We start from the raw sequence: 27,496 nt of genomic DNA, 5'->3' as shown, positions 1-27,496 counted from the left end.
ATCACACCAGTAATATCTCTGTTTTGTTTTGTTTATTACATAATTTAAACATTTTGCTGATAAAGTATTTTTTGTCAATGACTGTTTTTTCATATAGCAACAGAAAAAAAGAAAAAAAAGGCTCCAAAACTTTTGACAAAGGTGAAATTGGTGGCATGGCAATTTCAACCCCTTCCCTCCCCCCTTTATTAATTTTCTTTTCCCAAAAGACGTTTGAAGTTCATTTCACTTTCAGCAAATTGACTGTTAAAAAGTGGCGGTTCAAAGACCAAAACCCATGAGCTTCTTCCCACACCTCTCCTGCACCCTGGACACCCCCATTCTCACCTCCCCAGCGGTCACATGGATCATCACAGATGATTATTTTCTTCCCATTCCCACCCAAAGACATTTTTCCAAACCAGTCCCAGAGCTGAAGGCCCCATTACAAACCCCCATCCCTCCCCCCATCCTGTGAGTTTTACTGAGCAGGTATGTGAAGGTAAGAGCAGAACAAACTCCTCATCCTCACCACAGCTAAGCTTCACCATCCCAACCACGTGGATCAGAAGGCCATGGCATTCCCAGGTCTCCTTCTGTGTACTGGAGGGAGGATCAGAGATGACTTTTGGACATTACTCTTTCTTCCTCCCTCTCCATTGTTAATTTTCTGTCTTTCCTCGGGGAAAACCCGCTGTCCTTGCTCCCACCTCAGAGGTGTTGCTCCCCAGGAGGTTCAGTCCCTCTGTGTGTTGTGGAGGTTGATTGCCATCACTGGGCTTGGAGCTAAGGAACACAGGGGACATCTGGAAGGAGGAGAGGCTGCTGTCTGGGATAACTTGTGTGTTGGGGTGGGGAGGGAAGGGAGGCTGACAAACAGAATGTGGAGAGCAGCCCAGCGAGTAGCTGACACACCCTGGGTGTCTCAGGGCACTCACAGGTGTCACTGCCAGGGGACATCAGTGGGGTGGTGATGGTGGTGACCTTGCTGAAGGCCTCCCTGGAGCAGAGTCCCCCACACACTCACCACCTTCTCTGCTTTGGCATCTCCATATCTCCTCATCCTATGGGATATGTACTCAACTGCCTGGAGATACCAGAGCTGGCACTGAGGGACTCAGCTGCCACATTTAGAACAGTTCCCAAAGAAATCTCTCCATGCAGAGGGAAATCCCTGACAAGGAAACACCTCTTCTGGCCTTTGGGTGAGTCACATCACTTTTATCTTTCTGGGAAGGGCTGTGCCTTCCTGAGAAGTTGTGAACTACTGCTCCTAATATCCTGTCTGCTGCAAGGACCCTGTGGGTTTCCTTGTTTGTCCAAAGTGGCTTGCTGTTCCAAGGATGCCAGCAGCACCCAGCAGGTCACCAAATTTAGCACAAAGTCCCACCTTGGGAGTTTGCTTGAGAGCTCCTTGTGACCCTTTATGGACTTTTAAGGGACAAAATAGAAGAATTTTCACATTTTTCCTTGAAAGACTCTGGAGGACTCTCAGCCACAGCAGAAGGACTGTACCCAAAGTGATCCAAGGTTGCAGGGAGCAAAGGGAGAGGAGAAGGTGAGGGCCAGACCTTTCTGATGGCTGTGACCCTTCCCAGGAGCTGTTCAGAGTCCTTGTGCCCTAGGGATGATCTGCAAGACATGGCCCTGCTCGAGCAATCCTCCTCTCCACAAGACTCCAGTAACTGCTCTGCATTACCTGTCCTGCTTTCACTGTGAGCATCTCCTCTAGGATCCATCCCTGGCATCAGGGGGAGTACCACAGGAGCCTGGCTTGTCCCAAGGAATGTGCAAAGCAGCCATGGCTGGCTTGGGAGGGGGAGGTTATCGTGCATTTAATGAGCTCTTCAAGGAGAGGCAGAGAGTAGGAATGGCAGGAGAAGATGGATAGAGCAGAAATGGAGATCTGGAGGGTAGAGGATGGGGATGGATACAGCCAGGTTTGGGGTAAATTCTCACCAGAGGCTTTGGCTCACCACCTGCTTCTTTCTACTCTATAATTTCTTGGCCCCATGAAAGGCAGATCCCTTTCTAGGTTCTGTGGGATAGAACATCACCCCAACTTCACTATCTTAGGGAGTGGCTTCAGTTCTTGCAGCTAGGGGAAGGTGAGATGTGACATTCTCTCCATAATGCTTCAGCAGCAGTGCTCACCAAGGCCTCTGCTGCCTTTTAGAAATGCCCTCTCCATGATTTTCAGGGGCAGGAGGAGGGTTTTTTTAGCTGGGTTGTCTCATGGCTGGCCTGAGGAGGTTTCCCCTGCCGTGGGGCACTGAGCTGGTTGTGTTACAACTGTCTGCTGCCAGCCAGGGTTTGGTTGGTCACTGGGCTGAGAGGCCCAAAGGGCTCACAGTAAAGTTACTTAATAAAAAAAAAAATCCACCCAGATTTATTGAGCTTAGATTGTGTAAGATGATGCAGAATAGGCAGCCCCTGCCCTGAGCATGCTGGGAAGATGGACTGAGGGGACTGTTTCCCAGGGACATGCTGGGAGCACACGGAGCACGTCGCTCCCTGAGCAGCCCCCCTCCCTCCCCATGCACACAGGGCAGGGCAGTGCCCCAGAGCAAGAGACCAAACCATTCCCTGGACAGGGCTGCACAACAGAGTGTTGGTGCTGGGGGTGAGAGGCAGACACGGGCAGGAGGCCATGGGATGGGGGACAGATGGAGACACTGAGAGAGAGAGAGAGGGGTGATGCAGAGCTGCAGGCAGGCGGGACACGGGGCTGTCTCGCTGCGAGGGCTCGGGCTCTTAGCCAGAGGCGTTGATGTACAGCTGGCTCTTGAGGATGTAGTCAATGACAGGCTGGCAGAGGTAATCCACAACGTGTCCATCCCCGTGCTGCAGGGCCAGTCTGGGTGTGTGGGGAGAGAGAAAGGTGTCAGAGCCCACTTGGGTGGGTCAGGTGTCCCTGCAAATGGAGGGGCTGGCTGGGGACACCCTGCTCTGTAGTGGGAGTAGCCCAGCTTCACTCACCTGCTTTTGGTGGAGCTGACAACTGACATGGGGTGGTTTGAGTCATCCTTCACCACCAGGATGTTGTTCTGCAGGGGAAACAGGAAAAGAGGAGTGAAGGGATGGCTTGAAAGCAGATATCTGCTGCTCCAGCCTCCCCACCCTGCTGTGTGGTGACCCATTGTTCATCCCATCCACCAGCCGAGAGCACCTGACCCTGAGATGCTTTGTGTCCCATGACAAAACTGTCTCCCTGGGTGAAGAGAGACTGAGAGTCCTCTCTCAGCCCTCCCTGGGCACACGTGCACCCTCTGACTCACTTTGTACTTGCGGAGGATGGAGGAGTGGTTCATGATCCGCTCAGGGTCGGCTCCGTCCCGCGGCACCACCACGATCCCAAACTCCCCGACAATCACCTCCATCTGCCAGCAACACAAAGTGTGGAGAGCTTCAGAGCCACCCCATGCAAAACCTCCCACTGCCTGCCAACCCCACCCTGCCCTGAGAAAGCTGGACCATGGTCTGAAGGGAGATGGGGAGTGAATTTGAGGCTATGTCACCGGCCTTGGCAGAAACATGGAGTTGTGCAGGCAAGTGGTCGGCAGTAGATCAAATAAAAGGCACAGGGTTAAATCCTACTAGTAGACATTGAGGTGAGGCTTTGAGGAGAACTTGTGGCAGAAGGAGGTGGCAGCAGAAGAGGTTGCCCAAGGTGAATGTGATCTCTGCTTGGCTGGAAGGGTTCATGAGCAGGATGGATGTATTGGTCCTGACAGAGGTCTGGGAGGATTGCTTTTCCAAACTCGTTTGGCCAAATTTGCTGCTGCATGAGGAGCACTCATAGTGCTCAAACCTCTCTCAGATGAGATGAATCAGGGTCATCCAAGAGAACTTTGGGTCAGCAAATTCAGGCAGCAGGAGTCTATGAGGAGGTGCTGCTGCAGAAAACATCTTCTGCCTGTGCTTTGATGTCATTTCTGCATCCTTTGTGCTGGGCTCAGGGCTTGGCTCAGCTCATTTCAGTTTTTTCAGCCCTTCAAAAGAGATGCCTGCTGCCCAAATGCTTTAAAAATTAAGGATTGAAGATGTGCTAACTGATTTTTGAAGGCTGAGAAGTTCAAGGAGGGAGGTTTGTGTTGAGTGCCTGATTTCAGGGAGGAGCTGGGGAGCCCTCACAGCCAGCATGGCTCCAACCAGGAGCAGCAGGTGGGGCAGCAGCCCAGGGCTGGTGTTCTCCCGTGAAAATACAGCTTCTTCCAGCAAGGAACAACAGTGAAACATGTTGATTTGCCTCTAAATATGTTGAATTCTTAACATCTGAACCACTCCTGTAAATACCTTATTTCCTACCTGCACACCTCACTCTGCTGGGATTGGCAGATCCTGGCTTGATACTGGCCCCTTCCAAGGGACAAGGAGTGGGAGCACAGCCTTTGAAGTGCCTTGGGATGGGCTTACCCTCCACCCCAGGTGACATCCTCTGCATTAACAGGGTGCAGGGCTTGGGGCCATGGAAGCCCTGTGGAAATGTGTAGGGGAGATGACAGTCAGGGTAGGGATGGAGGAGGCAGTGGAGATGGTGGGCACAGCTCCTGTCATCCCAAGGGACCTGGTGGCTCCCAGGAGCCCTGGCTGTGGGAGGCAGAGTAGGAGGAGCATGGAGGGGTGCCTGGCAGTGGTGACTCACGTCTGCCTCGTTCCAGAGGCCAGGGATGCAGAAGGACTCCAGCAGGTCGCTGCCACAGAGCAGCAAGATGCGCAGCTCTGGAAAAGAGAGGAGAGAAGCCCAGAGGTGGGAGCACAGGGGGCTGAAGGAACTCCCTCCTCCCCCACCCAGCTTTGAGGGTTGGCTTTGCAGCTCAGTGAGAAAATTGTGCTGTGGGAACTTTTCTGCTCTGACAGGCCCATAAAGATTAATTTCTTTGCGCAACTGCCAGACAAAAGCCATAACCCCCCAACCGCCCCACCCAAGAGGGATGAGAAAAGGTGACTGCATGGGAAAATGCCTCCCTATTTGGCATTCCCAGGTGGCCAAAGCCTTTAGGCTCTACATGGTGCCAGTGCTAGGATGGCTGTAGTCCCAGGCTGTGCCTGAAAAGGGTCACGAAACCACTGGTAAAGTCCCCACGCAGAGCTCTGGGTGATGTCTGGTGGGACTAAAACCCTAAAAGCCTTCAGAGCAAGGGGCACCGTGGCTGGTCAGGCAGCCAAAATCTCTCCTGCTGCTGCTGTGTGAAGCTCTGCAGGGCTGCAGGCAGTGTGGGCATGGGGTGACACCACCATGGGAGGCCGAGTTTGATGGCACTTGAGGGGACTGTCAGGACAGGGTGCCATGGCAGCTCTGTGCCAGTGCTGGGAGCTGTGTCCCCAGCACTCCCTTATCTCAGGCTGCTGTCTGTCATGGGACTAGGCTCAGCCCAGTTGGAGCTGTTTCTGTGGCATCCCTGAGCCCCAGTAGCTGGCACCAAGGTGGAATGATGCTGTGTCTGGCAGAGCTGCCATGCAGATGCCCCCAAGCCATGCAGCACTCACCCAGAGGAGTGGGAGCAAGGTGGAGAGATGTGTGCACTTACCAATTTCCTCATATCTCATCACTGTCCCCAGGTTGGCATTCTCATCTGAGAAAGGGCAGCAAAAGAGAGGTGCTGGTGCCCAGCCTGGAAGAGGGCTTGGGAGGAAGGGAGGGGAGGGGCTCTCTAGAGGAGATGCTGGACCTTCCCTCTACGTACCCACAAAGGTGAAGCGCTCCATGGGCGGGCGGACACAGCAAATCCGGCTCAGGCTTTCTCCCACCTTCCCCAAGATCTTTGCTAAAGGGCAAGAAGGAAAATTAATGGGAAGGAGGCTGTGTCATTAACCCTTCCACGTGCTTCAGCCACCCTGGTTCTGCAAAATGCTCCTGTGCCTGGGTGTGCAACTACTCCCAGCATCTCCCAGCACCTCCTCTCATGGTCTTAACTCCCAGGAGTGCTCTACTGCGCCTTGAAGGGACCAGCTAGGCAGCTAAAATCATGAATAAAATAATAGGATGTAAATTTTAATGGGATTTAAGTAGTGTTCCCTCTTCTCAGCTAATACCTTTATGGTGCACATCCCTTTAACTTGTAGGGATTCCCACTGCATCATCTCTCCTGCCAGTTCATCCCTTGGTACCAGGTAGCCTTTCCTTTTGTAGGTTTCACTGCCTAGACATCATCCAGCTGAAGTCCAAGGAGATTTCACAGCCATTTTAAGCTGTTCTTGGCTTCTGCCCTTGCTGTGCTGGATGCTGACTCCTGCATCACAGCCCTGCCCCACCCTGGACTCCCTGCACCAAGACTGACGAGACACCTGTCCAAAATTAAGGTGATGGAGCATTGTTCTAATATCTGGCAGCCCAGGCTGGGAGGTGGGGGTAAGCAGCCACCCCTGTGTGCCCTGTGCCACCCCACCCACCTGCAGTGGGCTTGCTGGAGACGCTGTTGTTGTTCTGGTAGATGTTCTGCGAGGACTCGTTCTGGGGCTGCCCGATCACAGGGGTGATGGAGGGCGTGTTGACATTGGACAGGATGCAGCCAGTCACTCTCTGCAATCAGGGAAGGATGTAATTGGAAGAGTGTCTTCACCCCAGCAACCTCACAAAGCCTTTCTGGCCCTCTCACCCCTGGTTCAAGTTTACCTTTGGTGACAGGCACATCCCAGCTCACTTTAGGGTGCCCAGTCCCATCTAACCTCATCAAATGGGCCTGGGGCTATCAGGACCCTGTGGATAGCCTGTGACTTGTGTTTAAGGTGGTATCAAGCTTTTTGTGTGGGCTAGCAAGGAGCATGCATGTTCTCTTCTGCTCCACCCATCCCTGCAGGGAAAGGAAGGTATCACCAGCAACTCCCTGGCTTCAGCACCACAGTGCCTGGATGCACTGGACATCCTGCTGGGCTGGCTAGTGCCACTCCTGTGCCTCCTGTCTGGGCTGTCTGTGAGCTTGTACAATGCTCTTTCATCCATTTCCTGTCTTTGCTTTTCTTCCTATATCTGAGTGTACCAGCAGCTCTGCTACCCCTGTCACCCAAGGGCAGACACTTTCCTCCTTGGCTTTCAGCACTGCCTGAACTTTTCCTCCTGGGGCTGTGTTCCCCGGGGACTTCCCAGATGCTGAATTTTCCTGTCAGGTCTCTTTTTCAGGTTTATACAGCAGTTCTGGCTCAGCTGGTGAGTGGGGAGGCCCCTCCACCCCTCCCTCCCTCAGGGAGGAGGAAGCAGGGTGTCACTAATGATGTGCCCACCCCTGCTTTGAGTCTGCCTTAAGCCCTGCTGCCCTCCTGGTGCTGCTGGGTCCAGGATGGCTGCTGGCTCCAGCTGGAGGGCTCCATTTCCTTCTGCATCCGGGCCCAGACCTCAGAGCAGCTGTGACAGTCTCACCCCTTCCAGGTCAGGATCTCTCTGTGCTCCTGCAAGACTTCTCTCTGTCAGTCTCTGACGTGTTTCTTCTCTCTGTCAGTCTCTGAAGTGTTTTGGCTGTTGACGGCCCTGAGCTGGGGAAGGGCACCCCCACCCCTGCACTGTCCCCATGCCCTCACCCTGGTGCCCCCATGGCTGCCTCACCTTCATCAGGTCGCGGTGGTGCTCCAGCACGCTGCAGGTGGTCTGCCAGGTGTCCTGGTAGCACTCCCAGGGGTCCACCCTGCCAGAAGCACAGCAAGGCAACAGTGCAGCTCATGGCCACTGCCTGGACCTCCTGCCCATGCCCCCTCCTCTCCCCATGGCTGGCCAGTGCAGTGCCATGAGCAGCCATCATCAATCCCTCAGCCCCGGCATGGACCATGTCCTTCCTCCAGCCCCTCTCCACAGTGATCCCTAACAGCTCTGGAGAGCTGAATGTGTGCCAGGTCATCTTTCCATGCTTGGTATGCAACTAACCAGCTTTTTTTGGGTTTTGATGTGAGTATGTGTGTCATAACCCTCTTTCTGAGGGCAGCCCAGGATGCTTCTGGTGTCCCTTCAACCACCAGATGCCCCATGGCAGTGCTGGGAAGGTGAAAGTCTGCAGGCTGGTGCTACGAGTGAGCTGAGTAACATTGGGTATCACCCAGACACCTCAGGCTCAGTTAGGGCTTGAATGACTCCCCAGATCCTGAAGGGTGGTGTAACCCTCCATGTCTGTTCTCTGCTGGACTGGGAGAGGAAGGTCTCTGATGTTTGGGCTGGGAGGAAATTCATCCTGGAGCTGTGCCAGCTGGTGGCATCTCCACTGTGCATGCAGGACTTTGTGCCCAGGGTGCAGGGAAGGGGCAGGGGCTGTGGTGGGTGCCATGGCAGTGCCAGCTGTGCCACCCACCTGATCCAGTCGGAGGACTGCACGGCCAGCTGGCACATGGTCAGGCGGTGCCGGCTGGAGACCAGCCCCTGCGCGAGAAGGGAAGGAAGAACACTCATGAAGCCTTGTGCTCTGGCCAGCCTGGGCTTGCAAACCCTTCTGGGGCACAACATCAGGCTCAGTCGTGTGGGACAGGCCAGAAGGATTCCTTCCTGCCCACAGAAGTTTATTTAAGCTCCTGTTTGCTCGAGGGGGGGAGTCTCTGTTGGGCTCAGCCCTGGCTACGTGCTGAGGTGGGGAGATTTGCTCAGCAGCACCACTCCCAGACCTGTGCTCCAAAGGGGCCAGCCTGAGGGGGTGATTTCTTGATGAAATTCCTCCAGCTTTCAGGAGACAAGTGAGCTCACCACTCCTAATTTGACAAATGCTCCTAAAGGCCACTCATAATTGCATAATTTTGATATCCCCTCCAAAAAAACCCCTAACCCTAACAATTTGCTTTGAAATAATTAAAACTAAAAAACCCCCACCAACCCCCACCTAAGGCATCACCATCACTACTGTTTTGGATGGACTGTTTCTCTTTGCTGCCTAGTACTTTGGCTCATTTTAGGGTCTCACTGCAGTTTCTATCTAAACAATGAGAGGTTTCATCCTCTCCCTTCTCTCCGAGACTTTCCCAAGGTCAGGAGCTGCCCCAGGCAGAAGAGGGCCATGAAGGGACCACGGGTCAGGCAGTGCTGCCCAGTGCTCAGCCCTAATTTTGGAGGCAAAGAGGACATGGGGACAGCTCACCGTTTTCCCATAGGAGTCGTGCACGGGTGACACGATGCCGCCGATGACGATGAAGCGTCCGGTCTTGTGCAGGTAATCCCGGGCTCGCTCTGGAGGGGGGACAAGGAGAAGGATGGAGGGGGTTTAGCAGGACCCACTGAGCCCTGCAACACCAGCCATGGCCCAGCCAGTCCCTCACAGCCACACAGCTGCCCCATCCCTCCCTGGCCTGTGTCAGCCCCACGTGCTGCCCATGTCCCAGCACCGTGTGCCACCCATGTCCCAGCTGTCCTAAGAGATGTTCAGTTTCAGGCTGGTATTTACCTAAAGGTGACATTTGAGGATAAAAGTGCTGGTGACAAATTGCCAAACCCACCTGGTCTGCTACATATCTACCCCAGCTATTGAGACAGTACCAAGGAAAAAGAAGATAAGGAAGGTAAGAGCAAAAAGGCAGATAAGATTGATAAGCCATTAGACAGATAATTTTTTTCTTCAAGATCTATAAAATGTTTTGGATTTGCAAATAAAAGGAGCATTTCTGGAATGGAGGTGGTGATTTCAGGATCCATCAGCAATCCCAAGATGTCACTGTGCATCACATCCTTCAGACACTGAATTCAGTGTCTGGCACTGCCCTAGGGGATGATGAGGGGTCCTTCCTGAAGGGTGGGTGTTCCCAGGGGGGCAGTGGTTGCTACATCCCTGGAAGCATCCAAGGCCAGGTTGGATGGGGCTTGAAGCAACTTGGGTTAGTGGAACACATCCCTGCCCATGGCAGGGGCTGGAATGGGATGAGTTTAAGGTCCCTTTCAACCCAAACCATTCCAGGATTCTAAGTCACTTGGGCAATTTTTTTTTTCCAAATTTTGAAATTTCTGCTAGGGAATTTTATTCAGTTGCTGTCAGTTAAAAGTAAATTAAGGAAATATAATTGCCATGGACCTTTTTTTCCCCCTCGAGGGCATTGAGCAGCCTCAGGCCTCTGTGACAGCCTGTGGGAAATTTGCCAGCGATTATATATAACCTTTGCCTCAGACTCACCTGAAATCCTCACTCTGGCTGCCTTCCCAGCTCTTGCGCTTTGGACACACCAGCCTCCAGAGAGGGAAAAATGGGCTTAAATCATTTGATTGGTGCAGGGAGTAAAATCTGATTGCCTGAATTGGATGCACCAAAATTATCCTTTGTGCCCTCAAAATCCCATGAGAGCACATGCAGCAAAACACAGTATGCTTGGGTTTGGTTTTTTTGCACAGGTAGAGAGAAGTGAAGATTGATGGCTCAGCATTTACCTTTATTATCATAATGCAAATTAAAATGCAAATTAAAAGAAAAAGAAAATTCCCTAACAAAAAAGATGCCGTTGAGTTTTAAATGAACACATCCTTTCATTATTTCCTGATTTGCCCTGACTTGATTTTCCTTGACAAAGGAAGATTAAAAACACTGATCTGTCCCTCTTATGTCCCGTTTATGAAGTTCATCTTTCAGAGGAGCTGAACTCTTTGCATGTAAACTCTGTTTCAGGCTCTCTAGGGTGGCTGACGGTATTAATCTGCTCTGAGTTCTTGGTGGCAAAAGCCAAAGGTTTTCCCTGGTTTACCAATATCTCAAGGTCTCTATTTAAACAGCCTGGCACCCTCTCCACATCTTCAGGCAATGTGGCCCTTGCTGCTGGCAGGTCCTCTCAGCTCCAGCTTCCAGCTTCCACCACACATGTACCACCACCTTCTGCCTCAACAGAACATTTCTTCTGCTGAAAACAGGCCCTGGAACAGGATGCCCAGAGAAGCTTTGGATTCCTCATCCTTGGAAGTGTCCAAGGCCCGGTAAGCAGGGGTTTGGAGCAATTGGCTCTAGGGAAAGGTGTCCCTGAGGGGCTGCTGATGGCCTTGCAGCGCTCAGGGAGGCGCTGCTGCTGGCAGGAGAGGGATGCTACTGCTCTGTACTGCCATCAAAACTGCTCATTTGGGTTTTAACCTGCACAATCTGTAAAAATGAGACTGCTTTCTAAGTTGGCATCGGCATTTCCAAGAGCTTGTTGTCTACCTCAGAAACACCACATATAATTTCAATATGCAGGGGAAGTATTTGGGCAAATGAGGGCTAAGAAGCAGCAGTACAGTGTAGGGAATGGGAACACCTGCCTTCTGGTTCTCTCTTGCCCATAACTTTCCATTCCTCCTGTCCTCTGTCACAGCTCCCCATCCCTTCCCCAGCCCACTTCTTGCCTGTTGAATACCTGTGATGTCCAGAGATTACACCAGACCACAGAAACCCCCTCCAGTATTTTCATTTTCTACGAGCACTTTATATCCTGCCCCATCAATGCAAGGATGTCAGCCTGTAAATACAGAGCCCATTCCTTGTCTGCAGTAAATTGCCTGCAATGCTCCAGGCAGCCTCCCTGGCTTTCAGACATTGGTGACATAAATAAACCCGGGGTGGTGGCTCTGCCAAGACATGCATTAGCCCCCTGGCAGGCTCCTTGTGGCATGGGAGGCTTTCAGCCATGGCTCTGTGCCTGGCAGCTGCTGGGTGGCCACAGCCTGGCTGTGCTGGGCAGGGAGGGGACAAGGGTGACACTTGCACCCATCCCAGCACTGGTGACACTTTCCTGCTTTCCCAGCCCAGCTTTGCTCGCCTGCCCTGCAAATGCACTTCAGGTATTTTCATCTCTGCTGCTTTCCTGAGGGACAAAGATAGGGAAAGACCAGTCAGAGGATATGCTCCAGGGCTACAAAACTGAAAAGTGATGGCTCTTTGGTTTGAATGAAAAAATAGCATTCCACTTGCCCAATAGGAAATCAGTCCTTATTTAGGAGATGTGACTTTTTGGAGGTTCTCACTGAGTATATTTAATAACAATGTTTGAGCTCCTCTGGCAGTGCTCCATCACCTAACCTGACATTACTGAAATCAAATATTCCTCATGTTCAATTTTTCAAGGTGTAATTTCGGATTGTATTTGCTTTGCCTTTGTACCTGGTTCATCTGCACCCCTAAGCCTTCCTTTTTTCTATTTTTTTTTTCTCCTTATAGAGTAAAGCCACAGGCCAGCTCTGATTTATGCCCTTCCCCCAGAGGGGATTGAAGCTGCAGCTTGCTCACACTGTGCCAGCTCTCTGAAAACACACACAAGGCAGCAGGGATGCAAGAAAGCTCTGCACAGCCTTCATTGCATGGCCCTGAGAGTTGGGACACAGAAGTTGCACAGCCACAGGTGATGGAAAAGGCAAAACCATCTCCCAAGTGTCTCATTTTTATTTTCAGCAATTTGGCCTCTGACAACCTTGGGCAGGAGGTGGGACATGGCCATTAAAATCCCTTCTTCTGCAGGAGAGAGTGACCCAGATATGCCAGCACACTTTGTTTTATTCTCAGCTAGCAGCACTTGCAGGACCTAAATGGTGCTTCCAGAGCTCAGTGTGGGCAAGGAGCCAGCAGTTACTCTCAGTCTAATTGAATGATGTGTATGTATATAGATATATATAGAGATATTTTTTAAAAAAGCCCTCTCTGAATGCCAAATCAGGGATGTATTCATCAGAGGTGTCCTCCTCCCAGAGCCCAGCTCTCCTGCCTAGCCCAGAGCCTTGTTCTGGGTCCCAAGCAGTGTCCTCACACATTGTCAGGTCTTGGCTACTGCTGGGAACACTATTGGCATCTCCCTTCCCTGGGCTCCCAGAAGAAACATTTCTACCAGAGCAAGCCCTGGCTGCTCTTCAGGAGAGGTCTCTCCTTTGGGAAGAAGCAGGAGACTGATTCTCCACCGCGGGGTTGGCCCTTCCCAAGGCAAGCCTGGGGAGATCCTTGTGTCCCACTGACCCAAATAACCTGTCCTGCCTCATGCTCAGTGCCTCCTAGACAATTTCAGTCAGATCCTCAGGAGAATTCTAGCTGGCAGAAAAATCCCATTAAGCCCCCTAATGATTTTTTAAAAGATATTAATCTCTCAGCTAATTGCTCTGTTACACTTTCCCCCAGCCCATTAGTCCATAGCTGTACCCAGGCACTGTGGAAATAACAAATATGGGAAAGGCTTTGTAGGCACACAGTGTGTGGTGACTGGGAGTGGGGCTGGCCCAGCCTCATGCCCAGTGGGTGCAGCTGTGGCAGCAGGTGAGCAGCACTGACAGCAATGAGCCATGGAGTGCCCAGGGGCACTGAGCAGCCACCAAAGGGAACAGAGGGCACACAGGGGCAGGGCACCAACAGGAGGGGATAGAAAGTTGGGCTACAGAACAAGAAGCTTGAAGACTTCTCAAGTGGCAAGATTTTACTCTACATGGGTTGAAGCTTTCTGATATTGTATGGTGATATTCTGTGTACCATGGCTGTCTCCACTGTGGCATGTGCTGTGACAGGGCTTCAGGTGCTGCTGTACATCAGCTTTATCAGCTTTCCATAAGCACAAAAAAAGCACTGGCCACCAAATGCCTCAAGATTTGTGGTGGAAGAGGAGGCTGTGAAAGGCCCTGAGAGGTGATGCTGCAGGACCTGACCCTGCCAGCCCACCCAGGTCCCCACCAGTGTCCAGCTCAGAGCCACACAAGTGATGACTAATGAGACTCATGCTATCACCATCTGTTGATCACTCCTGGCTTCAAGCAGAAAGGTACAACTAGGTGTTTAAAACTAACTAACTAAAAATAATAAAAGTAGGAGACTGAGTCACAGTAAGCTGATCTAGAAATAGCAGAACATTTCCTGGAGCCCCAGCTAGATGGGGCCTGGGCAGGGGACCTGGCTGGTCCCAGAGGATCTGGGTTTCCTCTCTGAAGCTGTAGAGGGACAACCTCTTTGATATAATTGAAATTGAAAGTGAAGACATCCTAATTTTCCCTCTTTTATTAGAAGTGGAGTATTGCAAGTGTCAGTGGGCCTGAGAAGTTACACAGGAGTCCAGGAAGGAGAGGTCTCAGGCCCTAGAGCTTGAGAAGGAGCATCTGAGGAAAAGCATGGCAGAAAAACCCAGGCCAAGGTGCTTTTCCCTCCTGTAGCTGCTACTCCTGCTGCTGTGGAGTGGGAGGGAGCAGACAATGCCCATCAGGTGAGCAGCATAAGGAGGAGTACAAGGAGCTGCTTCTTGAGTTGAAGTGCCACCAGCTCCTCCAAGCAGGGACTGATCCTGCTTTTCTCTGATCGGTACAGTGCTGCCACTCTCTCCACTTGCACAGAGAAGCAATGTAACTTATTGCTTGGAGATCTCCACTCTGGTACCACAGGGAGAGCAGGAACGTTCTCACACCCTGCTGGATCTCACCTGAGGTGTGGGCAGCCAAGTGGGTGGATGTTAAACACCTCCGTGAGGTGTTCAGCACCTGGGTATCTCAGAGGTCTTGGGGCTAAAGAGGTAAGGCAAAGCATCTAATGGGGTAAAAGTAACTCTTACCAGATAGTGGGATGGGGCTTGGAGCAGCCTGCTCTAGGGAATGGTGTTGTAACAAAATGATCTTTAAGGTCTCTTCCAAACCATTCAGTGATTCTAAAATTGGATGAAGAAGAGGCCTTCACCTAAAGAAGGTTTTTTCAGCTGTCTTCTGCAGGACAGCACTGAAACAACTTGCTTAGAAGCCCTTGGAGAAGGATTAAGCATCTCTAGGTAAGATCATTTTTTTTGTATATGTTGAATTGAAGTGGAAAGTGAAAGGTCATGTACATTTCCCTGTCTGGTGCATCACCTGTCACCCCACCCAGCAAAAGGGTAGCAGCAAAAGGCAAGATTTTCACTATTCTGCCATGGTTTTATATGTCAGTTTAGTCAAAATGTGGATAGAACATCCAAAATAGGACAGGCACCTTAATGTACATCCCTGGAGAGGTCCCAGTCCCCATCTCACTCAGGGAAAATTGGTGTCACATAGTGCCTTTAAAAAAATGAAAGGGAACTAAAACCCCAACAGATTTTCACACTTGTTTTCCAGTGCCCTAATTTCCCTGAGGAAGCACTGTGTTTGTTTTCATTTCCAAGCTGTTGTAGCACATCAAAGGCAGAGCTTTTTACGTCCTGGCGTGTGTGGTGCTGCTCCTTTGGGCTGACACGTGGCAGGATCACAATCCCACCAGGAGCAGAGGATTATTTATGGTTCCCAATTCCCCACGTAGCAGGGATGAGGAGCCTTTGTCCAGCAGCTCTTGGGCTGCCTCCACATGGAGCTGACCCCTGTTTGTCTGACCCAGGGCTTGCCTTTGCTGGCAGGGTGTCTGAGGATGCTGACCTTGTGTGGGATCTGTGTGGGCTGAACCAGGACTGTGCAGGCAGGAAACATCCCAGCTACAGAGGGGCAGAAAGGCTGGGGGATGCTGGTCAGGGTGTGGGGTGACACAGCCATGGTAGGATTTCAGGCTCAAGGTGACACCATAGGGATGTCACATCTCTGTTACTGCAGCTGTGTAGCAGTGAAACCCTGTCTCTTGGCAGACTCATTCCCAAGACCCCATTTTCCCCAAAAAGAAACATCAGCCATGTCTGTGCACAAAGCAAAGGTGCCAGAAGCGTAGTTACGTGTTTAAGCATCCCCAACCCAGCTTGTCCTGGGAAAAGTGGATTTTCTGCTTTCCCTTGCCAATGAACCACAGAGAAATGTCATCTCCTCGGGGAAGGCTTAAGCTCAATTAGGGGCTGTTAGATTTTCAGTGAAAATAGAAACCTTTGTGTGGCAGGGGCTGTGCAAGTTCTTCCTTGCCTGGCTGGGAGATGGGTTCTCCACCCATCCCATGGGGGCTGCCTGTCCCTCCTATTCCAGCCCTGAAACAGACTGATCTCAGTTAATCTGCTCCTGGGGCAAGCCCTACAGTGGCTTTTGAACGTGCATATTTCTGAAGATTCTAGGCTTTTCTGTTCCCAAATATTGATTTAGCAAATTTCTGCTGTTATGATCAAGATACATCCAGTGGCTCAGGCTTACTGAAGAAAACTAGTTGATGCTGAAAAGAGGGAGGGGGTAAAAGTGTTTTTGAGCCAGGTTGCCTTTTCTAGCAACAATAGTGTTTCAGTGGAATGAGAGCTTGTGCCTTGAGTACTATTGACTGTCTCCACACATGGCATCTGAAAATCTCTCCCTGCTTGGCTGGGCACTGGTGGCATCATGGAAGTGCTTGGACTGAGGGGTTATAAATACCAGAGAGGGCATGCTAATGCCAAATTCCAGAGGTGCCCGGGCTTTGTCTCTATCTTATGCTGATTTCTCAGTCCTCAGAGGTTGTTGGGTCTTCCCAGAGGTGCTCTGGTCTCCCTGGTCCCAGATGGAGGTTGAGGTTAGGGTTAGGATTAAGGGTGGAGGTACTTGTGCTACACTTCAACACAGGTGAACTTCCTTGGCTCAGAGGGCCTCTTGCAGCCCCCCAGCCTTGCTGCCAGAAGGGATTTTGGGAGCCAAAGCGTTCAGAGGTGAGGATACCCATTTTGGGCCAGTCACCACTCAGATGCAGGCAGATCAGCACAGTCATGACCCACTCCTACCCTGGCCCCCATCCCTGGGGTGCTTGCCCCACAGCAGCCTGGCAGCAGAAGGATGTGATCCCCCCACTGCACCACTCAAGCAGTTAAATGAGCTGCCCAAGGTTACATGAGAGATGTGGGCTGCTGGTGTTTAGCATGCAGCTAATTGATACCTTGGCACTGCACAGGCTGATGTTAAAAAGCATCAGAGAAGGCAGTGCAGGGGGTGAGAGCATCACAGTGAGTGCAAATGGTTTTTAAATAGAAGCAGAGCCCCTGTTTCCTTCTTGAATGAGGTTGTAGAACTGAATTTCTCACTGCCAGGTTTGTTTATTGTCGGTGGAATAAAAGAAGGTATGTGGCACATTTTGGGAGGTGGCATTATCATGGAGCCAATGTGATGTCTCAGAGACTGTAATAAATACTGCTAAATATTTAATAGCTTATAAATGTTTAAAAGAATCCCTGAATAGTTATTGATGGAGTTTAGTCTCATGCTCAGGAAAACTCACTCTGGGTTACGAAGAGGAGATGCAGGAAGCTGATGACAAAGGCTGTGAAAAATGAGTCTGTATGGGGTGCAGTGATGGGAATGTGACATCAGCTGATATAAAACGTTCCCCAGCAGAGCCATGGGTGCTGCTCTGCCCTCCCAGCAGAGCAGTTTCAGTGTGTTTGGGGCGAGTGGTGGGTGTGGAGGTGTGCTGTGACCCAGCCCCTGGCACAAGGACAGGGCTGGCAGTGTCGCTGTCCCGCTGATCCAGGGACACTTGGGCTGGGCACAGCTCACCTTCCCAGCCCCCCGTACCGAGGGGAGGGTTGGGCTGCTCGCTGAGATTGCAGCGGCTCGGGTGTCAGTGGGAGCTCCTCTGCTCTCTTACAGAGATCCCTCTGTAGTGGGGATGCAGCAGCTCCCCGTGTCTGACACATCACCCGGCGGCTCTAAGGGAGATCTGCCCTGGCTCTGCCCTGCTCAAGCCATCCCCACTGCGCTCGGCCGCTGCTGCTGAGCTCCAAAGCTGCTCACCCAGCCTCTCCCTGTCCGTCTGTCCGTCCTCCCGGAGCCGCACGGCACCTCCCCTCCGTCCATCGATCCCTCCTGCTAATTACTCGTTCCCATTTCAGCACAGGAGGAAATGGAGCCACAAGGCAGCCTCACAGGGCCCCACTTCTTACTCGTGCTGCAGACAGCAAAGTCTCTCTCAGGCTCCTGAGAAGCTTTTGTTAGATGGAGAGGGAAGGAATTTTGCTCCTGGACATTTGCAGATGCATTGTTATTGAAGCAAAGGGGAAAGGGTGAAGCTGTCACACTGCTCAGGCATTTCTCCCAGCTCTGTCCCAGGCAGTGATGCTCTCATTAAACTGCTCTGCAGTCCAGTCATCTCAATCAAGTAAGAAAAAAATGATGCTTGAAATTCAGGACATTAAGACAATACATCATTAACAAAAGCCTCAGCTCCTGCCTCTTCATCCCTCTTTACTTAGGGAACTCCATCCTTTCATCTCAAATCCCTTGCTCTGGGATGCAGCAGCCCTCAGTGCTGCTCTTCTACAAGGATTGCAGTGCACAATCAAAGAGCAGCCTGCTGAGATTTTTAATTGCTCAAGTTTTCTTAAGAACCAAGCAAGAGGGTTTTATGTTTGATAGCAGAGTCCTCTTTCATTGTTTTCCACCAGAAATGTTTTTTACCCAGCTGTTGGTTGGGATATTAACTCTCTTCAACAACAGATGCACGTAGGACCTAAGGAAAATTTAGTCAGACAAAAAGGAAAGAGCAGTGGGGATTTGCTGACTTTCAGGATCCAGGCTATTTACTGGCAGTGTTCTTCTGTGCAAGTCCAGGTCCTGGGCACTGCTTGAAATGAGGCAGGTGGGGAAACTCCATGGTCAAACACATTTAAAATATCTGAGGTACCAAAACTCCCTGTCATGAATGACATCTCACAAATCTCTTCCTCCCAAAGAAGCTGATCTGGAGCAACCCATCACCCCACAAATCCACATGCAGGAGATGAGGCAGTATGGATACAGGCGGATGATACAGATTTGATTAGAATCCTCTATTTGCCATCAAGTGCTTCATAGTACCCAAAAACTAGCTGTTAAAAAGCCAAGTACCTGTGACTAAGTCAGATAATGTCCCATTTTTTGGTAGGGTTACCCAACCTGCTGCCTCTGAGACCAGCTCTGAACATCCCCATGGACCCCAAACTCCACCTTGCTGGACTTTGTGGGCACTGTGCATCCAGAAGGGAGGGAGGAAGGCTGAAATCTCCCTCTGCAAGAGCAGGGAGGCCCCAGTGAAGCCCTGCTGCTTGCAGGCTGATAAGCAGAGGTGGAAAGGGGAATTGAGGGGTCATCCAATCCCTGAAGATGAAGCTGTTCTTAGAGGTGGGTAGAAATAAAACTGTGGTTGATGAGCAAGACTTTGTGAATGAAGCCAGAAGTTTGTACATGAAAAGAATGGATTGTGAAGAATTTCAGAACTTTTAAAAGGCAAGGAAAGAAAAAGTCTAAAATGCCAAAATAGAGGGTGTGGGCAATTCCAGAGGGACCTTTTCTTCTACAATTGAAGAAAAATCAGTTAAAGAAAATAGAGAGGAAAAAAGTCAGTATCAAAACACAGCATGGTGTTTGACCAGATACCATTTCACTCCACCAAAATCCTCATTTCAGTTTGAAGAAATCATCAGAACAATCCTCCAATTCTCACATATCCATCGGATGGTACAAGCCCTTCCCACTGCAGAACCTACAAAGAAACTACTCTCAGCACCTTCCTTCCAAATCCAGTTAATTTTTGGCTCTATCTCCAACTCTGAAACACTATGACAGAGAACCTGGAGCCTCTGACCTTGTCTGGTGATGCCTTTAATCCCAGCTTTTTACCCAAGGCCATCTTCAAAATGAACTATATTTTTTTGAATTGAAAAATTTTCTTTCTACTTTGCTCTGCAGAGCTGCCTTTTGGTTTTGAAGCTCTGGACACAGTTGTGTTAGGGCTCCTTGAGCTTGGGACCACATGGGGAAGTGATTTAATTGTCAAAGCAAGCACGAGCTTGCTGTCTGGCAGAGTGCCAGCATGGGCTGTGCTGTGTGAGGAGAGCTGCATGGATTAGGTTTTGCTTTTGACGTTGGTGCCTTGGCTTTTGTCCTTTGGGTGGCATTGCTTGCACGGGAAGGGAGGAGGAGGCAAACTGAGAGGAGGCCAAGATGGAGAAGATGCACTTCAGCCAGCAGATGCCACTGCTGGGTGTCTGTGCCACTGAGTGTGCCCCAGTGCTTTGTGCTGAGACCCAAAATCAGCGTGGGGATGTCTCAGGGGTTCCCCTCCTGAGCTGGCTGCAGGGCAGGGGGGATAAGCAGCAGCCCATGCTCAGTGCTCCTCTGAGTGGCAGCAAGAAAGGAAAGTGAGCATCCTGGGGTTGGTGTGTACTGGCTGAGGTGAGCAGGTGGGCTCCTTGCATCCAACAGTGGTGGGGTTTTATGTGGCTTTAATGCAGGACTTTGTTCAGAATTTTTTTTCTTCTTTGATTTGGCTCTGCTTTTTCTTCTCCATACCTCCTTAGGTTATAAATGGAGTTTCATTTTGTGTTAAAGGCCACCAATGTTTGTGTCAAGCTTTGGAAACAACCTTTGCCCTCTCTGTCCTTCCATCTTTCCTGCCCACCACAGAAACATCCCAAACTTTTTCTCATAGCCACAGAAAGCTGGAAAATACAACTGACATTTGTGATTCAGAACCCTCTCAAAGCACAGCTGACACCACAAATAGCTCGGAGTGTTTTCAGGACTATGTGGGTGTTTGTCTCGACCCCTTGGTAGGGATGGCTGTACATGACTGTGTCTCACCTACTTTTTTGTTATATGTCATATATGTTAGGCAAAGTATTAATTTATATGTATGATATTCATTTTGTGTACACAGATACGATTCAGCCTCATTTGGGGAGCCCCAGTGACCCAGAATTTTAACTGGCAGATGAAGCAGGGAGCTCTGTTGCAGTAAGTTCAGCTGCTCACGAGGTTCAGCAGTGGGATGCAGTTGCAGATTTGGGGTTGTAAGAAGAATCCCAGCTTTCTGAAATCCCAAGGATGAGTCTTAAATTCATATGACTGATGGAAAGAATAACTCAATGGGAATCTTTCCCCCACTAGAAGAGATTTCCACATAATTAACTAATCCCCTATTCAGGCAAAAATCCTATGGGAAAAGGTTGGGTTTTGGTCTGAATAAAACATGGTAAAATCCACACTGAGAAAAACGATGGCTGACATAAAATGGTGTGCTTACAGTGACATACCTGAGCAAATATTGTACTTCCTTTTGGCTTAATTAGTGCCCTGTGTTAAAAAGATAAATTATCTTTCTCTATGTTAAGCAAAAAATCCTCCTATTAGGTCCTCAAAGCCCAAATATTTGTCTGAATGACAAAGGCAATATTTTTGCCCAAATTCAGCTGTTTGAAATGCATCATTTACAGGATGGAACACTGTTTTGGTTGGACTCTATAGTGTAGAGCTGGAAGAGTAACACAGATTTTGGTTGAGATTCCCATGGCTTCAGAGGATTACTCTTTTTTGGGGGAGAATTGTTCCTCAAACAAAAATGATGATGGATTTAGAAACTGAATTCTGTGTCCTTTCCTCATGGAAGTCTCCTTTGTCCCTATCAGGTATCTCAAGTATTGTATTCCAGGAGCTCTACAGGACACATGCATAGAAAAATTCAACATCAAACCACCCTTTTTTAGCTAAAACCTGTCTTCCTGAAAGATGTCTGAGTATTTATTTACAGCCTTCATGTGACAGAGGATCCACCAGGTCCCCAGGTACTTTCTCATACTACTTGATTACCCTCACTCAAACCCACACAACAGATTTGTAGTTTGAAGTGTTGTGGGGTCCAATCTTGGCATCTCACCTGTACTTTTTCTGCTGAGCGAAGTCGCTCACTTTCATCATATATCACATATCCCTCCCCTAAGCATAGGGCAGGGATATGTGATACCCCTCAACATATTTAAGGATGGATCTAGGCTGAGCCTCCCTAGGCTCCTGCCACGAAGCCTGGCTTCCAAAACTAAGGTAATTCCTCTCACTGTTCCTCAGAGAAGGGTTTTGCTAATGCTGTACATGAAAATAATGCAACCTTTCTTCTTCTGCCTGATATTCCCCTGCTCGTATCTACAAGGGTCACATTTGCTGCTTTATTTACAGCACCGCACAGAGTTTGCATTCAGTGGGTTGTGCACAATCCCCTCTCAGTCCTTGACACCACTGCTGTTTGCAGAAGACATTTGCCTTTTGTTTATCTTTGAAGTGTGTTCTTCCCCGCTGGACATATGACTTTGCCTTTGACTCTGCTGTTGAACAAGCCCTTTTCATCAAACAACCAGAGTTAGGCAGCACAACTGACTCATTTCCAGCGGGAATTGCTATTCTGCCCACTTTGGGGCCATGGCCACTTTTTGCCATCAGGGATTATATATTTTCTTTCACATCTTTGATAAAGATTCTGAAGAGTACCGAGTAAAAAGAAAATCTTACTGCGAGTCTATAAGAACATGCACTGCATACTAATATCTCACTGATCCTTATTTTCTAAAATACATTTTGTTACTTGTTGTTAGTCCACTGAATAACGGCCACATGGATATCTTTAGTGTTGCTTAATCAAAATAAGACTAAAGAAATTTTTTCATCAGTGGTTGCTTCCATCAACCAAGTTCTTGTAATTTAATTTAATAATTGTTTTTATTTTTAAATAGTTCCTCTTGATCCTTGTTGGCAAATTCTTTTTGCTTAGGGGATAGGATATATATATTTTTAAAATTTCAACCATATTGGTGTCCAGGCCTACATTTTGCTGGCACTTATGAAATGGAATAACAATGTGATCCTTTGCATCTAGAAAACCATCATTTTCAAACCTGATGTGCAACTGATTATGTTCTACAAAACCAAGGTTTTATGCAGAAATACCCCAAGCTGATTTCAAGTATTTTTATATAGTTTATATATTTAGAAACTTATATACAGCTTTTAGAAACCCCAGGGGTGCTTCTCCACTGGTAGCACACGACCTTCAGTATCTGCTTCCCAGGCTCAAATCTCCAATCAGACATAAAGGATGAATCCTGTCTCTGCACTCTGGAGTGGTCTGCAGTGGACACTTCCCAGGACTCCTCCCCGGCCAAGGGAGCCTCTGTTTGCATTGGGATTTCCGGGCATTTTGAGCTTTACCCAAACAGTATCTATGGCATGTCAGACCGCCTTTGATGGAGACTGCCCTTCCTCTCTCCCTCCTTCCCTCCCTCTTGTCTTGCCAGGCTGTAGCAGTGATTCCAGCATCCCTATCCTCTGTATCATCACAGGGACGCTCGATAATATCCATCATCTCACACAAACATTTCCCATTCCTTCGACCTAGTATCAATCTGATGGTTGACTACTCCAATATCTCCATTAAGTGCCAGTATTTTTGTTGACTTTTGTACCTGGCTGCGGCTGCTTGGTTCCATCTCCTCCCTGGTCAGAGGAAATGGAAGTGCTGCAGCGGCTGCAGTCTCGCAGACCCGAGGACGGAGCAGCAGCGGGCAAACAGCGCCAGGACCGACCCCGGGGGCTGCGGCCCGGGAGCGGGAGACTGTGAGTGCAGAGGGGGGACCCCGCCATGCCAGGGGACAGCCCCACAGGGCTGGGGACAGCTGCCAGGGATGGCCAGCGGGTTCGGGAGGCCCCGGCGCTCCCCGCCCGCGGCGCCTTCAGCACCACCCGCCGCGGACAGCGCCCGGGAGCGGAGCCGCGCTGGGAACGCGCCCCGAGCCCCGCGGCGGCCGCATCCGCGCATCCCCGCATCCCACATCCCCGCATCCGCACATCCCCGCATCCAGACATCCTCACATCCACACCCAGGGGCAGCCCCCGGCGCTCCCCGGGCCTCCCCGCCCTCTCCAGCCCGCCCCGCCGCCGCGGCCACTGACCGAACATCTGGATGTGGCCCTTGGTGATGGGGTTGAAGCTGCCGCAGGCCAGCAGGATAACGTGGGTCTTGGTGGTCTCGGTCATGGTGCGGCCCTGCCCGGCCCCGCCGCGGTCTGAGGCTCGGTGCGGCTGCGGGAGGGAGGAGGGCGGGGGATGGAGCGGGGCCGGGCGGGAGCGGGGGCGGCGCCGCGGCTGCGGGAGGGGGCCGGGGCCGCCCCTCGGCAGCGCGGCCCCGCGGGGTCCCAGACACGCGTGTGTGTGTCTGTGTGTGTGTGTGTGTGGTGTCGTGCCACCGCCCGCGGGGACAGCGGCACTCGGCCCGGCACAGCTGCGCCCGGGCACACACACAGGGATGGGCACGCATCGCTCACACCCACAGAGGCGCAGCAGGGACACGCCGGCATCCCCAGGACTGAGGAGATGGAACGGGAGGTTCAGCGTGCAGATGAGGAGGCTGAAAGGTGACCTTATCACGCCCTGCAACGCCCTAAAAAAAGAGTGTAACCAGGTGGGGGGGTCAGTGTTTTCTCCAGGGAGCCAGCAACAGGACAGGGAGACATAGTCCTAGGCCAACAGACACCAGGAGGAATTTCTTCACAGAAAGGATGATTAGACATTGGAATGGGCTGCCCAGAGAGGTGGTAGAGTCACTGTTCCTGGAGGTGTTTTAGGAAAGGCCGGACGTGGCACTTAATGCCATGATGTAGTTGACAAGGTGGCAATTAGTCATAGATTGGACTTGATGACCTCAGAGGTCTTTTCCAGCCCGATTCTGTGATCTGCACAACTCAGTGCTCATGAGCGGCTACCTGTGTTCCCCCTGCTGCTCAGGTGTACCTGCATAGTCTCCCAGGTGCTCCAGTCCCAGGACAACATTGCTGCAGCACCCTTTTCTGAGGTTCTACAGGGAAAATAACTCGTGGGCTTCAGCTTCACCCAACACATCAATTTCATTGCCTGAAAGAGACCAACATTAAATAGATGCTATGCATTCACCAAAAACCAGACTTTACTGCAAGGCAAACTGGTACCAGACTACTCAGCTGTCTAATTCTCTAAATGTCTCATTTTTAGGATTGCAGCATTGTTGTTCTTCACTAAAGAAGATCCTTGTCCTGAGCAAGGGCCAGCAGAGCCCTCTCTGCCTACAGACACTAAGAAGAGCTGCATGCAGCTGCCTTCAACCCCTTCCTGAAGGCTCTCCTGGCCTTATCTCTGGCTCCTACACATAGATTTTCCACTCAGCAGGGAGTTTTTTGCCACCAACAGGTCTCCCTTGCTACCTTCATCTGTCTTCCTCCTCTGTCCTTAAGAGGACACTCCCCAGGCATTAATTTCTGCCTTCTCATGGCAGAGCTTTTAGCCCTACCCACAGCACTGTGTGTTTCTCAATGTCCTGCTAAGATTAATTATTAACAGTGTTGTGCTCAAAAACTTTTTCCCTCCCAGCTCAGCCAGGTGCTGGGATACTCATCAATCTGAGTGATATGAAGGAGCAAGACCACTGGGGAATGAACCTAGGAAATGGGTGTTCCTCTCCTGCACATTCCCACTCAGGATGGTGTCCTACCTCCTTCCCTTTGGAAGGTGGTACAACTGCCCTGATATGAAATATGGGGGTGTGCCCTTTATGAGAAGATTCTTCATTGATTCCTTTTATATAGAAGAGGCTGAAGTTGAGGTGAGACAGCTGAATTTTTTTCTTAATGCTGACCCCATTCCCTGCCAATTTTGCATATGGAGTTTTGCAGGGGAGCATGTTTTCCCTTCTGCAGCTTATACAACCTGCAGCTGTAGGAGCATTAAGCACTGCTGTTGCAGAAGGCACAAGTGGACAAAACTGCTGGTGGCCAAGTTCTCCCACTGCCTGGTGATGGCAAACACATCCCACTAGTCCTGACAGCTCCTGCCATGCAGCTGAATTCTCTGCCTGCTTTGTTTCACACTGAGAGTTTGACCTTAAACACCAGTGAAAGATCAAGATCACTTGTCCCCATGTAGGTTACGCACTGCCTGGCCATGGTGGGGACAAGGTGGAACCCAGCACTGCCAGGCCATGTGAGGATGAGCTCTGGGCAGCCTGTGGCAGAGTCTGTAGCTCTTCCCTGGCTTTCCTGCTGGATGGTGAGTGATGTGGTAAATCAGCTGTCACTTAGCAACGCTGCCGGCTGGGGAGCGGCACCAGGTTTTGGTGCGGGAGCGACGCCTGCAAGGCTGTGCAGTGCTTATTTCACCTTTTCCCCTCAGTGCTTTCCACCCCAGCGTGTATTTCCTTCCACTTGCTGCTTTCCCCGAACATGTGGGTGCAGGTTTCCCATGGCTGAAGACAGCAGCCCCAGCTGCAGGAGCCAGATGTCCCCTGCCAGCCTCCCTGGGGTGGTTGTGCAGCGCTGGAGCATCCTGAGACCCCCGGTGGATTTGAGCTCCAGCCCAGCCCGTGGTGGCGAGCAGCCATCTGCCACCTGCAGAGCTGGCACAGCAGGACACAGAGGGGGCAGAAGGGTGATTAGCTGGGGTTTATTCCCTGCGGAAGAAAACAGCATGGACAAACACAGGGACCTGCCTACACAGGAAACTCATATCAGCACTGCAAAATCGTTGCCAATGGGACTTGAGACCTGTTAAGCACACCTGAAACATGGCCTGTGGCTCACACCAAGGGCATTTCTGCACATGGATTTGTCCAACTCTTCACCATCTGCACAGCCAGGCCTCCAGAGCAGGGGGCCATGCACCAGAAGGAAGGAAGATCATGGCTGTGTTCATGGGGTGAGGGATGGGAATTCCTCAGTTGTCCCAGCACTGCCTCTCACCTTGTCCCTCCTCTTGGGAGCAGGAACAGAAACCTTCCAGCTTAAGGCTTTTAAACTGACAGTGTGCAAACTCTTCAAAAGAACTCAAATCTATCAGAGAAAAAGACAATTAGAGGGGCTTAAACCATTTGTGAAACCATTCTGGCACATTTTGGAGCCTTTTCTGATAAGGGTTGAGAAGCAGATTCAGTTCTGCTTCCCACATGCCAGCCCTATGACTCTAAGAAATTTTTGTAATGCAACAATGCACTTTAAAAGATAAAAAAAGAGAGGCCTTTCCTTGAGAAGAAGCAAAAAATCTTGAATAAGGGAGTGCTCACCTGATGGCCCAGCTGGAATAAAACCCCTGGTTCCCACAAAGGCAGATATTTAGTTTATACCCATTTTTGAGATATAATCTGAACATATCTAGCCAAAACTCAGGCTTGTAAACCCAGCCCATGGGAGGGAAGGGATTTGCAAATATAAAGAAGCCAGACTGAGCTGGCAGATTGGGCCAGGCCAGACAGGCCAAGCTGACCCAGTTGCTAATGGAACAACAGCATAAATAAATGGAATAACAATAAATGAAATCACTCAGAGGTAGCTGCTTTGGTGGGAGCCTTGTTGAGATGGAGGGAGCTGCCAAACCCACGGTGACCAGGTCTGAGGCCACATGGGGTGGGACAGCCCGGCCCAAAGGGAGAAATCTTCCACTTTGGATGACCCATTGTAGGATCAGACACTCAAACAAGGAAGGAGTTAGCAAGACTGAAAAGCAGCCAGTGAAAGACATGACTTATAACTGAGGTTTGAAAACTTATGAGTAGACTGGGGAGCTCTTCTCAGGGCTTGGTTCCTCATGCACTGGAAGAAGATGCCAAAGAGTGCCATGAGATAAAGCTGGAGATCTATTGAGGTTGAGGACTGTGAGCTGACCCCAAGTGCTGTGCAGTGTTTCTGGGACACTGTGCTGACATTCCAGGCAATCTCCTGGGGAAGGTCTGCCTGGGAACTGACTTCTCTCTTGCCCACACACAGCAACACTAGCTGAGCACTGGCCACAATTATCTTGGCAGCCCTTTTAATGTTTCTGAGGTGACAGCTTGCATCAGTCTGTGCAGGTGGGACTGTGGCTGGGTTCCTGGGATGGGCAGTGAGGCCAAGGCACTCAGCATGGATACCTGGGAATGGCTGCTTGCTCTCTCCCTTCCAAAAGTGAGCTAGCTTTTAGTCAGTGTGAAAGGGCACTTCTGCTCAGAAT

General features: G+C 50.6%; 1 protein-coding gene across 1 annotated transcript; it reads right to left on the bottom strand.

Annotated features, from left to right (window-relative positions):
* Positions 1–17: 17 nt before the first annotated feature.
* NMNAT2 (nicotinamide nucleotide adenylyltransferase 2) lies at positions 18–23,598 on the bottom strand. The gene is made up of 11 exons (XM_063165478.1): positions 23,440–23,598; positions 9,027–9,115; positions 8,253–8,320; positions 7,520–7,598; positions 6,373–6,502; positions 5,667–5,747; positions 5,511–5,555; positions 4,625–4,701; positions 3,258–3,359; positions 2,959–3,026; positions 18–2,836 (listed from the first exon to the last, which is right to left on the bottom strand). Exons 1-11 carry the CDS (start codon positions 23,522–23,524, stop codon positions 2,734–2,736), a joined length of 927 nt encoding a protein of 308 aa, XP_063021548.1. The 5' UTR covers positions 23,525–23,598; the 3' UTR covers positions 18–2,733.
* Positions 23,599–27,496: the final 3,898 nt, after the last annotated feature.

Source organism: Melospiza melodia, chromosome 11, assembly GCF_035770615.1.
Source record: "Melospiza melodia melodia isolate bMelMel2 chromosome 11, bMelMel2.pri, whole genome shotgun sequence".
NCBI classification, from domain to species: domain Eukaryota; kingdom Metazoa; phylum Chordata; class Aves; order Passeriformes; family Passerellidae; genus Melospiza; species Melospiza melodia.
The sequence above is the reverse complement of the archived record's forward strand: the minus strand, read 5'-3'. Positions and strand labels throughout refer to the sequence as shown.

Coding starts and splice junctions, on each gene's coding strand:
- NMNAT2 (XM_063165478.1), bottom strand. CDS start 23,524: ATGACCGAGACCACCAAGACCCACGTTATCCTGCTGGCCTGCGGCAGC. Junction 6,503..7,519: donor ACCACCGCGACCTGATGAAG/GTGAGGCAGCCA, acceptor CCCTGATTGCAG/AGAGTGACTGGCTGCATCCT. Junction 3,027..3,257: donor CCATCCTCCGCAAGTACAAA/GTGAGTCAGAGG, acceptor TTTCCCCTGCAG/AACAACATCCTGGTGGTGAA.